Here is a 15,665-nt window from a genome sequence, read left to right as displayed (position 1 = left end):
CTCTATCAAAGTGTTGATGTGTGTTTTATCTAATTGCTCCTTCCTGCTGTTTGTAGAATCTGATTTTTGCTGTTGTTGGACAGCTGAAGTCCCTGGTTCCTAGCTGCTTTTCAGATGAAGTTGCTGTCATCTTTGGAAGCCACACACATACCTTGACACACAAATACTTTCATCTTTCAGTCAACAATAGTTAGGAACTTTTCTATATCTTCAATCCCCATGACTTCTGTCTTCATTCCTTTTTAAGGGCTTCAGTGATTAGAGTAGGTTTGCCTGAATGCCCCTCTCCCCATTTATCAGACAACATATTTATGGGAATAACATCAGAGGTGAAAGTCTTAGAGTTGTCCTTAGATTCTGCTTCTCACAGCACTTTATGTTCCTGATACTCCCTAATTTTCCTCACACCCATTGTATTATGTGAGGAAGCAGGCTCAGGAAAGTAAATAGAGACCATATGGAGAGCGAGCAAAACTTGAACCCAGAGCTTGGCAGAGTCTTCCTAAGTGTTCTTCTTCATGCCACATTAGAAAGGGGAACACATTTTCACTTTGACAACCACGCAGCTTTGAGTGTCACCAGCTGTCTGCTCTGATGTGTGATTTTGGTGGCCTAGAGATCCTTGTGATAAATGGCATCCTTTATCTGTGAGGGCTTCCCTTCAGTGTGCTGGAGATTCCAAGACTAAAGGAAAACTAGAGATTAAGAAAGCTGAGATCTACCCACCAAAAACTATCTACGGGACACACTTCCAGCAATATGCAGATGTAAGTACTTATGAAGTGTCCGACACAGTCCCAAGATTTTAAGGCACTTATAGCCAACTTTTTTTTTTTATACTGAATATGTAGTAAGATCATTACAACCATAGGTCATTCATCATATAAGTAACAGAACTATAGTTTCATCTTAACTATGTTAAAACAGTCACACTTTACAAAAGACAAAAATTACTTCAATTGCAGTGTACAAGTACTGCAGAATTGCTAATTGATTTAAGCCTGGCAGAAAACTGAAGGCTCCTGACCATAAATGGAGTAACCTTTGTGCTGAATTCTGTAACAGAGGCCCATGTTCCTGCCCATATATGTATGTCCCTGTTACAAAAGGGCAGCTTCCAGCCTTTTAAATTATGGTTTGTAGCAGTGCCACGGCCTTGTTCTTAGATCACCGGGGCAGCTGGCAGTGTGTTGGAGCTGTTCAGGTTCTGCAACTTTCAATGGAAAAATAATAATTTTTATGTATCATTGCTACAAAAAATAATTTCTCTCTCAGGTGAATTGGAGTTTCTTGACTGCCTCAGCTTGGAACTATAAATTTCTGTCTTTTTCTTTGTTAAGGGTTTAGAAATTCTGTTCTCTTCCTTGGGTTTAACTCAAGAACTCTTAGGTCGTCACAGTGTAGAGTCTGGATTTGTTCTCTCTCTCTGTCTCTCTCTCTGTCTCTCTCTGTCTCTCTCTCTCTCTCTCTGTCTCTCTCTCTCTCTCTCTCTCTCTCTCTCTCTCTCTCTGTGTGTGTGTGTATGTGTGTGTGTGTGTGTGTGTGTGTGTGTGTGACTTTTAGGTGGTAAGTTTTAAAAAATAACATTTTATTTCAAACAAGAGTTCCTCTTCCCCCACATACACACCTTAGACAAAGTCTATTTTTCTCTTTTTTAAAGTTAAAAAAAAAAGGAAAGGATGATTTTTAACCTATCTTAATTCTGAGTCCAGCTAGCTATTTCTCCATGTACCTGGTGATGAAGGCTAAAACTGTAAGAATTGTTATGAAGAGATTTAAGAGCAATTTATAACTCATACAACATAGATTTCCACAATGTCCAGATTGTGACACCTGCTCAGGTTTTACAGGTATCTTGATGGTGGGGTGGCTTGTGCCAGGTTGTCCTCTGCAGGCATGGAGCTGTAGTGGGGTAGCCGGGAGGGTGTGCTCACTCCAGCTGCAGCAGTGATGACAGTTAGACTGAGAAAGGGTCCAGCCTGCCCTTTCTGGGTCACATTTTACCAAGTGTTCAGTCTCACATTTATCCCTTTGGGAGTGGGAATACAGAAGAGCTAGACAACATTCCCAATTTAAGACTGTTCATTAATCAATAATGGCTTTTCTCTACTTAGAAAACTGAGCACTGGGGATAATGGAATGCTTTATTATTTATTTATTTATTTATTTATTTATTTATTTATTTATTTATTTTGTTCACCATAGCTGTTAGCACGTTGTATAACCTGAGACGATTTGCCTGGTAAAAGTGTAGTAAGTAGGTAAAGGGGTAGATAGGAAAACGAGGCTTCATCCAAAAAATGAATCCTCCAAAGGATGAGCAAGCCATGTAAGAAAGCGATAGAGGTGGGTCTGGTGTCACTGATCAATGGATACTTTTTACTTAGTACATTTACAGTAAATGTAACTATACCTACAATATGCTAAAACTCATGTTTACCCACCAGCAAGTGTCTTCTATTGAATATTAAAAAGCCCCGAGCTCCTTATTTTATGGCACACATATTTAGTGATGAAACGTAGGTCACCAGATCCAAAGGCAGAGAGTCACCTGATATCCCTGTGAGCACTCACTTTGCTGATTAGTGGAACGCACCCCACGGTCCATACCCCCATCTAGGTCTGCTTGCCTGTTTTGAGAACTGGATTCCTCCTCTACCTCATCCCCTCTCCAGAATACCTTCTGGTATGGTTTTAATCTTGATGTAACCACCATGTGATAGTTTTAGAGATAATTCCATTGTTTTGGGTAACTTTGGGCAAATAGCACACTGTCGAAGGGTGATGTGTTCCTTTCCACTAGATGGGGGTATGAGATAACCAGAAGTAAGAAAGGCTCTTTTATAGCTGTAATAAAATTCATTAATTCGCCACAGATTTTTACCAAATAAAGTTTCCTGACCAATATGTGCACAAGCAAAGCAATGAGCTCGTTGTCTCCAGTGTCTGCCCCTCTTCCTCCTGCCTCTTTGTCCCTCTTCCCCCTGCCTCTTTGTCCCTCTTCCCCCTGCCTCTTTGTTCCTCTTCCCCCTGCCTCTTTGTCCCTTTCTCCTGCCCCCTTTGTTCTCTTCTTTCTGATGAATTCTTATCACTTGTAGTTCATTGATTTTTCTTCTCACTGTTCTGAATAATACATACTGGACAATATGGATAGAATTGGAGATAGCAGGGTTAGTCTATCATCTCAAATTTTAAAATTAATATACTTACTGTAAATGTATGCTCAGTGTTGGGTGGATTGGGGATGGGTGTTTTTCCCCCCTAGAGAGACTTTTCTGTCAGCCTCTTGATTTTTACCTATTGTGATCCTGAGAGACATTAAATGCTTTTAGTAAGGAGAGGTAGCCTTTCACACAATTAGTTTCCCCTAATGCTATTAATATAGATTTAGAGTTCTATTGTGATTTGGAGTTCTACAAACCCTTTTCATAATTTCTTTAATAGAATACTTCACCCAGCAATTGTCCTGTCATCCTCTCTGGTCTGTGCATGTACACTCTAAAGTCATTTTGTTTGTGATCTGTGTAATTTAGCACACACACTTAACAGTATCTAATGCTAATTTGCATCTGTAGTGACCTCCTGGGCAATCTGCAGTTATACAGTGCTTTGTGAAACGCTCAACTCCATCGCCCTCTATTTCCCTTCCAGCTTAAAACTCTAATGCCTTGGAGTTGCCCTGTCACTCGTCCTCCACCGTCATCTTTTCCAGTTTGTTCCTTTCCCAACACCGTTCTGCGTCCTCAGCCTCTCACGCCATGCTCTCCCCAGGAGACAAAGGTGCTGACACAGTTTATTCACATCACATACTGCTCCCTGGATATCAGGATTCGAGGAGTTTGTTTTGTTTTGCCACGTTTTAGCAGAATACACTAGATTGTGTATCTTGCAGTCTACTTGATACTATTATCCCCACATCCCAGGCAATCCAAATACCACAGTAGTTTAGTGTTGAAAATTCTGTGGTGAATTAATGGATTTTATTACAGCTATAAAAGAGCCTTTCTTACATCTGGGTGGTCCCGTTAGTTGACATTGTTCTCAACCTTCCACATCCCTTACCTTACATCTATTTCTCTTTTGTGTTTTTAATCTTGATAAATTAAACATTCCTTTTACCATCTTTTTCATCACCCAAATCCTTGTCGTCTTTTTGAGAATCTGTCCGTAAGCCTAAGTCATCCACAAGCTTAGATTCGACTGTAACGTCTGAAATCTTTTTGTCTCCACTCTCTAGGGACCTGTTTCCAGGACATTACATTACATTATATAATGTATAAATTACATTATAAAGCAGCCACAGTGCTGCTGTTATTAAAAACCACAGCACAGCTAACTCCATGCACGTTTTTAAAATTTTTATTAATCATTTTATTCATTTACATTTCAAACGGTATCCCCTTTCCTGGTTATCTCTCCACAGCCCCTCCCATCCCATTCGCCCCTCCTCCCTCACCTTTGCCTCTTATGAGGATGCTCCTTCATTCACCCCTTCTGTCCTCACCATTCTGGCATCCCCCTGGGCTGGGACATCAAACCTCCATAGGACCAGAGGCCTCTCCTCCCATTGATGCCTGACAAGGCCGTCTTCTGTTACATATGTTATCTAGAGCCATGGGGTCCCTCCATGTGTACTCTTTGGTAGGTGGTTTAGTCCCTGGTAGCTCTGGGTGCGCCAGTTAGTCGTTATTGTTCTTCCTATGGGGTTGCAATCCCCTTCAGCTCCTTCAGTCCTTCCCCAGCTCTTCCATTGGGGTCCCCAGGCTCAGTCTGATGGTTGGCTGTGAGTATCTGCATCTGTGTTGGTCAGGTGCTGGTAGAACCTCTAAGGGAACAGCCATACCAGGTTCCTGCCAGCAAGCGCTTCTTGGCAACATGCACAGTTTTTGAACGAAGTGTCTGTATCTGAAAGACTGACATGCTATGTAGCCTTCAAATATGTTTCATCTGTAATCCAGTCTCTGCATGGTAGGTTGTGTGATATTTGAAACAATAGATGTCTTCCTGTTACTAATTATCGATGATTCAGTGCCTCTGAGTTGCTATTGTAATGGAGGTCACACTCTACAGGGTGTGCCTGCATGTCCCTCTCCAGCTTCATGGGCTTCATACTCACTTGCTCCCAGCCTTTTCTGTTACGAGACCTATCGAAGAGCTCTCTCCTAATTTAGGGCTGCTGCAAATACTCTTTCTATTCAAGCCTTGGGAACCTTTCCTCAGCCACAAATAACGCCTGCACACCCCCACACGTATGATTTATGCATCTTTTCAGCTCTAAACTTAAATATCACTTTCTTTTGGAATCCTTTCCTTACCAGGTTGAAGTAAAAAAATCCGACTGTCGTGGTAGCCCTATTTTTCATTCCTAACACAAATGCAATTAAAATGTCCATGTGTGTCTGTGTCGTCTTCTCACCAGGAAGTAGATTTTAGAAGTTCAAAGGCTGGACCTGTGGTTTTCATTGGGTCCGGTCTCAAGCATGCTGCTTAATACGTGGCCATACATGTAGCTTGCGTGTGAGAATGTCGGCTGCTAGAGAGATTAGTGGAAATGGGTTGTGTTGTTAAACTCGTAGAAACTCCATTAGAGAATCATTAATTCATTTGTCTTATTTTGGAGACAGGATGTCGATATGTAGCCCTCGCTGGCCTGAAACTAATACCAGCCCATTTTTCTTTGATACATCATGGAAGACATGATAATTGGTGGATAAGAGTTTGAAAAAATAAGGGAAAGGAAAAAAGGAAGGAACTAAGAAAGGAAATATGAAAATGGGTAAGGGAAGGAAAGGAAATTGAAGTCAGAACGGGAAAGGAAATTGAAACAGGCTATAGAGTGAAATGTAGGACTGTGATTGTTTTATGGGGGAATGTATATGAATGTCCCACTCACTTAAAAGAATAACTTGGGGAGGGACAATGAAATAATACCCAGGGAATGAATGAAACATGAAATTTCCTGCTGTGATACTTTAGGTGACATTCATTCATTCATTCATTCATTCATTCATTTATTTTGGTGTGAGATTGAGGAGTCGTGGGCAAAGACCACTTGGGTTATAGTCACGCTGGCTCGGCCTTTGGACATGTACTTCTTACCTATAACCTAATTTTTCAAAGTCATATTAAGTAAGGGTGTGTCCTCCTGTGTCTCTCTTGCTTAAGTTTATGAATTCTCATCCTTTTCCTATGAAAGAGACAACATGACTTTTTGTGTTCTATGTAATACATTTTTAAGGTATTTTAGGAACCACGAAGGACTGCACGTGCACCAGTGGCTTGGCGTACTTGGTCATTTTCTGCTTTTTTCCCAAATCATAGGAAAATATGTCGTAACTGCAAATGTGGTCAAGAAGAGCATGATGTCCTCCTGAGCACTGAGGAGGACCGGAAGGTGGGGAGACTCTTTGAAGATACCAAGTACACCACCCTGATCGCTAAGCTGAAGTCAGATGGAATTCCCATGTACAAACGCAATGTTATGATCTTGACCAATCCAGTGGCTGCCAAGAAGAACGTATCCATCAACACCGTTACCTACGAGTGGGCTCCCCCGGTTCAGAACCAGGCACTGGTAAGTACTGGGAGGGATGAGGAAGGAGGCTCTTTTTTTTTTTAATGTCTCTAGATTATTTGTCTAGGGCATCTCCTTTTGTAACGTGGTCACCCATAACACATCTCTTGTGTGTTTCTTGAGTTCCCATTATTTTGACTTTGGGTACTGATCCCTACTTTTTAAACCATGAGTCTACTACAAGCCCCAGAGACTTTTTCTAACTATCTAAATTTACCTTATTATTATTATTTTTTTTAAAGAGAATATTCTAAAAGTTTTAGTAATTACATGAAAATCAGAAAAAGAAATCAGGTGTTTTATATCCATCTAGCCGGTTTTCTGGTAGACTCTTAAGATTTTTGTTACAATGAGAAAGGATAAATAATGGATTTCTTGCCTGTATTTAGAACTGAACAAAAAAAGTTTCCAACATTATATTTCTTTTACTATAAAAGGCAAAAAGTGTGATTTGCATCAAGCTCTTTCCATTATTATGACTAGCTAAAGCACTGGAAGGTCAATGTAGGGCATTTCAGTAAATCTTGCAAATAATGTTTACGTATGATGAACTAGCCACTGATCCCCACTGCACTCATAGTGATGCACTCAGACTGTTCCATATAGCCACACATCTCCTGACTTAGCACACATAAACAGCAGTAATCCAAACGCTCTTTAAAACTGGATACAGGGAGTTAATTTCCTGGAGAAAAAAAAAATGTGTACATTATACTCATTAAAACCTGTTTTGTTATGTGTTAATATCTTTAGATGTTTATAGCAAAAGGATGAAACTCCCTTCTTCTTAAGTAAACTTGTTTCTTGTGTGTGTTATAAAAGATGGAATAATCCCATTCAACACTGGTCTTCCTGCACTCCAGGCCAGGCGGTACATGCAGATGCTGCCTAAGGAGAAGCAGCCAGTGGCAGGTTCAGAGGGGGCGCAGTACCGGAAGAAGCAGCTGGCGAAGCAGCTCCCTGCACACGACCAGGACCCTTCTAAGTGCCATGAGTTATCTCCCAAAGAAGTGAAGGAGATGGAGCAGTTTGTGAAGAAATACAAGAGTGAGGCTCTGGGAGTGGGTGACGTGAAGTTTCCCTCTGAGATGAATGCTCAGAGTGACAAGGTGCACAACCCTGCCAGTGACAGAAACACCCTGGCAGCAGTGGGTTCCAAGGGGAAGTCTGCAGAATCCAAGAAGACCCAATATGTGAGTCGTCACCATGTTGATTTGCTTTATGTTTTGTGGATCTTTTCCTTTCTTAGAACTTGTTTTGTGTGTGTATTGGGGGGGTCATTCTTCTGTTTCTAAAGGATTAGGTAAGGAGAAGAAAATTAATTAGAATTCAGTTTGACTTACCTTAGAGAATTACTGTGTTTGAACATTTAGGCCAACTATCTATAGCCAGACTTTCTGATTATTATGAAGAATAATTTTAAGTTTTATGTATTCACAGTAGTCAGCATTAGCTTTTTAGCTTCTTACTTGAATACAGCATACCAATCTGGCATCTGTTTATTTAAGAAGCTTTTAAATATTTTATTTGTTATTTTTATGTGTATGAATTTTTTTTTGCTTGCATCTGTTTATGCATGCAATGCCCATGGAGGCCAGAAGAGGGCGCTGGATTCCCTAGGACTGGAGATACACACAGTTGTGAGCCGTACCATAGAATTGCTGGGAATCAAACAGAGGTCTCTGGAAGAGCTGCCAGGTCCTCTTAACTGCTGAGCCACTTCTCCGGTCCCAGCATCTGTTTCTAAACACAATCCTTGTGTTAACTGGTTATTATTTTTTTTTAATGTATCTAATACCTCTAGTTTAATTACATTGACTAACATTGACTAATATCGTCAGTGTAACACTGAGTCGTGATGACATCACTAAACATCTTCTTCACACACTTTAGCAAGGACTGCATCGTCTCTTTGTACCTTATTATGATAGCTGTAAGGAAACATCCGTCAGTTTCTGTTGCGCATTTTATTAACCCCTGCATTGACGGAGCTGATTTAGTCTTTACAGGTGTGATTTAATAAGTGCTTTGACAATTTCACATATAGATATAATTCGTTCGGATTGCTCCATCCTCCTCGAGCTCTTATCTTCCTCTCATTCCCATTAAGCCCCCGTGTCCCTTTCTCGGGTTCATGTAGCTTTGTATTGTGATCTACAGAGTTTAACCAAGACTGTGTGGCCAACAGATTGGAACTTGGCATTGGAGCTTAGTGCGCTCACCAATGAGTATGCAGATGAAGACAATGACTGCCCCTCCTCCAGAATCTATCAGTAACCAATAGTTAAGCAGGGAGGGACATAGCCCTGTGAGGCCCTCCCCAATGCATGATGGACTGTTGACTAGCCCAATCTCGGGCAGGCCCAGTGCAGACAGCTTCTGGTGCTGTGAGATCCTGAGTACAGTGGTGGAGTCTGGAGTCATGCCCAGAAGACCACAGCTCACAGTCCTTCCCTCCCTCTGCCAGTTCTTACAGGCTTTCTACCCTCTTGTTGTCCGTGATGTCCCCTGAGTGGTATCCATGTCCTCTTTAGAGCTGGCCAGTCACTCATCGCTTATCCTCAGTGCTCCCTGAACAGCCTGAGACTCTGAGTTCATGATGAGCAGGGCTGAAGGTAGCCTTTGTGAGCTAAACAGGAACATTTAGAAGGTGGTTTGTTGTTCTATCAATACAGCCAAACAACAATAATAAGTCTTCCCCTAGGGCCCGAGACCTCCTCAGACACAGGTTTGGACTGGGTTTATAGTAATAAGCATGAATTCCCTCTTATGAAGCAGGCAGGCCTCAGATCCAATCACAGAGCATCTTTCCACGTACATAGGAATAATATATGCTTAGGGTAATCTAGTTTTGCTTGCAAGATCACGACTACGATTCAGACTTCAATCTGGGCAGCAGATTGAATTTTTGGCAAAGGTATTTCAAACTCTCTTTCAGAGAGTTTCTTTGTAATGACTTGAAGGGAAAGGAGAATCATGCTGCAGATAAAGCATCAGGTCTGAGCTGACTGTAATATATGTCTCGTAGATACAATCAGTGTATCGGTTACTAAGGTGCGGTTCTCCATACATTCACTCATAGCTCTTAGGTAATCAATTTTGAGAGAACTGACATAAAAATTGAGGTGAAGACAACTATGAATCTTTCCCCCAGTGAGTGACTTCCATTTGGGAAACAGTGCTGTGTGGAGCACAGGGGGGAAAGAGGATGTTTTCATAGAAATGTCAGGTCTGCATTGTCATTTCTGTAGAAACGGTTGCTAGGTGTACCGCAGTGCCGGGGACTGAGGATGTCAGTGCTCTGATAACTGGTGTCTGGCTTCTTTCCCCTAGTCCTGTTACTGCTGCAAACACAGCATGAAGGAAGGAGACCCAGCCATCTATGCTGAAAGGGCTGGCTATGATAAGCTCTGGCACCCGGCGTGTTTTATCTGCAGCACCTGTGGTGAACTCCTGGTCGACATGATTTACTTCTGGAAGAATGGGAAGCTGTACTGTGGCAGACATTACTGTGACAGTGAGAAGCCCCGCTGTGCTGGCTGTGATGAGGTCTGTTCTCCAGGGCCAGCTCGCTGGCAGCCTCTCCCTTACGCCCCACAGGTCTCCGCCCTCCAGGAGACAACAGGCATCATACAAGTACTGGCGCTGATGGCGCAAACACTGACGCTGATGGCACAAGCAACTTGTTTATTTTCCATTCTGTGTGCCCTGATTAACCAATGGAAAAACGATCAGAAACAAAAGATTGATTTTGATAACAAACCCAAGCCTGATGCTACCATTTTCAAATATTAAGCCCCCAAGAAGGCATCTGCTCTTGGAGGTTTACATGCCTGTCGAAAGGACCTGGGTGTGTTACTGTGGGGTAAAGAAAACAAATTCCTGATGGCTTTTGTTTTTCTCCTCTTGCCAGCTGATATTCAGCAATGAGTATACCCAAGCAGAAAACCAGAATTGGCATCTGAAGCACTTCTGCTGCTTCGACTGCGACAACATCCTGGCAGGAAAAATATACGTGATGGTCAGTGACAAGCCTGTGTGCAAGCCCTGCTACGTGAAGAACCATGCTGTGGTAAGAAGTGCAGGGCCACACTCACCTCAGCCTGTGCACTGACTTCCTTTTCTGCCTCTCTTTACATCACCTAAAAGTGGGAAGCCAAGAGCCAGCCTGTACAAAGAAAACACGTGCTTCCTTCATAGGCTGTTTAAATCCAGGCAGTTCAAAAGCCATAAATGCACGGATTACCTTAAGATGGCTCATTCTGCCTGTTCATTTGCCATATAGCTTATATATGAAGCTTGGTAATACTTTCTGAACTAAATAAAGTTTCTTAATAGGATTGGATTTATTCTTATGACCACAGATCAGATTCTGTTTAAAATGGCTCAAAACTTAAGAGAGCTTGTTGCACTTCCAGAGGACCTGGGTTCTATTCTAAGCACCCACATGGCAGCTTACAGTCATCAGTACTTCCAGTCCTATGAGATCTTTTGGCCACTTCAGGGACCAGGTACACACATGTTACATGGACATGTATTCAGGCAAAACACCCATACACATAAATACTAAAATGAATAAATCTAAAAAAAAACATACTTTCAGTACATGTTACTAATCCACTCACTAGGACCTTGACTTGCTACCTGGAGATTATTCAGTGACTGTTTCCTAAACATTTGTTTAGGAACTGATCTAGTACAGCAGAAATTGGCCTGTATATTTAGATTATTGTGTGGGACATGCAGGTGCTTCATGTGGGGGCGTGCTTTTATGGCACCCATTGTGTTACAGAGCTCCTGCTGCTGCATGCTGTCCGAGAGATGGTAATGTAGATACATGGTGAAGAGATGGCCATATATAGTCGGCTTCCAAACCAGGAATAGCAGGATAGGTTCCTACTAATCATACCTAATCATTTTCTTAGTTTAAAGGCCCCCTAAGCTATTACATAGGGGAAACTCCTGGGGGAGGGGAAAAAATGTACCTATGTGTAGTTCTAAAAGTCCGATGCTTTGACAAAAAAGTGAGCTTAGGTGTCTGCCCGAATGCAATCTTGACTCGCTGTACCACAGTTTATTTATCAGTTCCCCTCAGATCCTGACTACTGTCCACACAAACCTGCCCCTGCTTTCAACAGTCATCTTGCCTTAAAAGCCACCGTCCTTGACCATGGCGGATGATCCTCCCAGAATGCAGCCGTGATCCTAGGCCTTTGTTGACTTGCCTGTCACTTGCTGCAGTTATCTAACTCAGATGACATTTCCAAGGCGCGTTACCTTCTGGGTTTAGTTCTTCCCTTGTTTGTCTGTCGCTCACTCTCCCTTAGGCCTTGCCTCATATAAATACCCGTGTGGTGTTTCTCCTTTGCTGGTTCCCTACTCCATCCTTTCTCTCTGGTTAGCCTCTCCTGTGTGTACATGTGAGCGTGCGTATGTGTGTGCGAAGCAGCTGCCTTTTTCTCTGTCTTCAGGCTCTCCACTTAGGAAGTGCTTGAACAACTGACTTATTTTTCTCTTATTTCTCATTTGTTTGGGGCTGACATTAGACCTCCCTCCTCTCAGGAACATGATAGTAAATAGTTATATGTAGTAATATATTATATAACCCCAAATGTTGGTAACCTTCTGTATAGAAGAAGGCTATCTTAGTGCTCAGGTTTTGTAGCATGTGAGGACCTGGATATTTTCCTTTTAAAAGCCACCACCCTTGACCATGGCTGATAATCCTCCCAAAATGAAATCATGATCCTAAGCCTTTGTTGACTTGCCTGTCACAAGTCCCAAGTACCCATAAATATTTCCTTAGCTAAGGTATTAACAATGAGACTGCTTTATTCACTGTTTGTAACCTCCTCTCCATATTATTCTTCTAATCAGTGGACAGAAGTAAATCTATTTTTAAAAGAAGCAGTTTTGAAAAAAAAAAAACCCTAATCATTTAAATCATTTAATCAGTAAAGTAAACCATTGGCTTTGCCTAATATTAAAAAAAGCTGTCTTTATCTCACCCGGGCAAGGTCAATGGGCTGCTCATCTTTGGGGATTATTTAACTCACTGTGTTCATCTGTGCAGAGATTTTGACATTTAAAAAAAAACATTTAAGAGAAAACATTTTTAAACCTGAAGAAATGTCCTCAGTCTAGCTAAACAGGACATTTCGGAGGTAAAAATGACTCGGAAGGAGGAGCGAGATGGGGAGGTACCTGGTTTGTCCCCATGTGCTCACCGGACTTCCACTGGCCACCCAAGATTCACATCTGCAAGGCTCACAGGGTTCTCCAGCCAGAGAGCCCATGATGACACAGCATTAGTTACCTCACACCTTGGGTTCAAATAAAAGAAAGCAGAAGGGGTGGAAGGAAATAGCTCTTTGAGCTGCGTGAGGATTGTGTCACAGGAAATGCACTGCCAGGCACACTGTGTCGAAGGGTATAGTCCCCATGCATGCCCTCCGTGCATACGTAGCTTTGAGCTTTCTGGATAAGCAAGGATCTGCTGGTCTTACCTGGAGTCATATATAAGATTCTAGGATGAATGCTGATTGACTGTGTTTGCGAAGCTAAGCTGTGTGGAACCATCAGCTCTACATTCAGCATGCCATTTGTATATCCATCTGATGCTCTTTGACCTAACGAATTCCCTTAATTCCACATATAATTGAATAGTTCTGTCTTTATTTGTATACTAAACTGCTATGTCTTATCTAATAATAAAACAATCCACAATTAATGTTACAAAACAGAAAGAAAAGAAGAAAGTAAATCATAAGGAAATAGAATATTCCATGTGAAATGGCTCCTCTGTCACACAATTTTAAAGTGTTAAAAGACTAATATGAAGCACAGAAAACCAAAATTCTACATGAGCTATTACACTACAGAAATTCCATGCAAAATCAACTGTTTGCATAGTGCAGCTGTAGATTCAGAGGGAATTTACAGCTTTAACATTGGGTATCATTTGCATTCAGAACTCCTGTCTGTGTTATGCAAAGAAAGTATGTCCGTTTCCCAGCCAAGAGGTAGTTGATTGACCTGTAGATATAGTCTCTGTAATAAGAAGCTATGTATATAAAAACTATATTTCAAGTCTGGAGAGGCTGTGTAGTACGGATCACCTCATTGTGCAGCAATGGCTGTCCTCATTGCAGTAACCCCCAACCAAGAGACAAGGGGAGCTTAAGGCTGGTCAGTACCACATAGTATGCCCTCAGTTGTTGTAAAAAAAAGAGTTTAGATGTTTTACATTTTTATTCAGATGATATGTGAACAATGCAAATGACTCTAGTGCTTTGGCGATTTCCAGGAGGTAGCTTTCTGCTATAACATGTACGATTGTTTCTTGTTCTCTTCATCTGTATGTTCAGTTAAGAAGAGTATTACGCATATGTTTGTCTCATTTGTATATTGGAGTATAACATACACAGGATACTGAATGTGGGCTAGGAATATACCTCCGTAAGAACAGTTCTTGCATAGTGTGCACGATGGCCCGGGTTTGATCTCCAGCCCTACCTAAATCACCCGGCATCGCAGCACTTGGGAGGTGCGGGGAGAAGTATCGGGAATTTAGGTCCAGCCTAATACCTTTTCCAAGACAAAACAAAACAAAGAGAAAGTATTAAAGAAAGTATTAAAGGTCATGGCATAGATCATAAATAAACAACGACTGAACTTATGACAGAACAGAAGCGGATTAACTACAAGTTATATCTATGACGTGAACCATCATTCTTTCTCAAATACTGTCTGTAATTTTAATTAACTCCTTAGCTACTTTGAGTATGATTTTAGTTCACTACTCTCTAGAAATTAGTGGATGTTAATAGTCACATGTGTCAGTGTCATAGGCATGACACGTTCATGTTGTAGATAGGATGTTACCACCGCAGAGAGTTAATGAGTGAGGGAAAATAATCTTACAGACCTCCTTCTAATTATTTTGGTGAAATCTACTACAATTTGACTGGAAACAAATGCAGTGCTTTGGGATCTTTCCATCAGAACTTCCTATTTACGACAGCCCGGGGACACCTATGAGCACTTCTACCTGTTTAGCTACATGCTGTTTCTCACTACGCTCCGTATATAGGCCCCTGTTGACTACAATGTTTCACAAAGATGTCACTGTCACCTGTATATCTTTCATAACCTCTTAAAATTTACCATCTACAGAATCAAATTCAGCTTGCTCTCAGGTGCAGGTGTGGCTGGCATGGTCAGTCTCTAACCCTCTCCTTCTCGCTTTACTCCTGAGCAGGTGTGTCAAGGATGCCACAATGCCATCGACCCGGAAGTGCAGCGAGTGACGTACAATAACTTCAGCTGGCATGCGTCCACAGAGTGCTTCCTGTGCTCCTGCTGCAGCAAGTGTCTCATTGGGCAGAAGTTCATGCCTGTGGAAGGAATGGTTTTCTGTTCGGTGGAGTGTAAGAAGATGATGTCCTAAGAGAACACCAAGCAGTATTGAGCCATAGCTATCTACAGTGGCCTGCATTTCATGAGAAACTGCAGTTTGAAAAAAAATAATAAAAGAAAAAAAACTACATAAGAAACCAGAAGATTTTGTCCAATAGTTTTCTCTTTTTAACCTTATGAATTTTGTCTTAATTTTAAATGACTGCTTTAAGCACATGATTTTTTTTCAAAAAACAGTAAAGAATTTTAGCTTTTATTTCTACACATTCAGTCTTTGGGTTTGGAAGCTTGAATTTAATCAAACCATATAACTGCATACCCCTAGTGCCAAATCACTTAAAATTAGTGTCCTGGGAGAGATGACCATTTTAACTTCTGTGCTTCTTTCACATGGGAAATGTAAAGGAAGTTACATGTTGCCTGACATGATACTGTGCACTTAGCCTGCCATGTTGTTTAGTTTGATGTCGTGATGGCATCAGCTCAGTGAATTCCCTTCTAGCAGACAGCGTGGTCCATAATGGTGTCCCAATGCCTAAGCCTTTGCATCCCCAGTTGAAGCAGAGGGGCCTCTCTCACTGCATCTCTCTCTATTTCCTTTACCTCCCAATGTTCTCTTTTTCATCTAGTGACCTCCATCTGTGGCCTTGAATATTTTATATGTATGTGGTTG

General features: G+C 41.6%; 1 protein-coding gene across 1 annotated transcript in view; it reads left to right on the top strand.

The window, feature by feature from the left end:
• The window catches only part of Tes (testin LIM domain protein), a 38,218-nt gene extending 23,089 nt beyond the window's left edge, over positions 1-15,129 (top strand). The window contains exons 3-7 of the mRNA XM_028778427.1: positions 6,322-6,574; positions 7,438-7,767; positions 9,908-10,123; positions 10,488-10,646; positions 14,835-15,129. Of these exons, the coding sequence (XP_028634260.1) occupies positions 6,322-6,574; positions 7,438-7,767; positions 9,908-10,123; positions 10,488-10,646; positions 14,835-15,023 (1,147 nt within the window). The 3' untranslated portion in view covers positions 15,024-15,129. The remainder of the gene's footprint in view (positions 1-6,321; positions 6,575-7,437; positions 7,768-9,907; positions 10,124-10,487; positions 10,647-14,834) is intronic.
• The last annotated feature ends 536 nt before the right edge of the window (positions 15,130-15,665 follow it).

This window comes from Grammomys surdaster, unplaced genomic scaffold, assembly GCF_004785775.1.
Source record: "Grammomys surdaster isolate TR1022 unplaced genomic scaffold, NIH_TR_1.0 335, whole genome shotgun sequence".
In the NCBI taxonomy this organism is placed as follows: domain Eukaryota; kingdom Metazoa; phylum Chordata; class Mammalia; order Rodentia; family Muridae; genus Grammomys; species Grammomys surdaster.
Note: the sequence above shows the minus strand (reverse complement) of the source record. Positions and strands in the feature narration are given on the sequence as shown.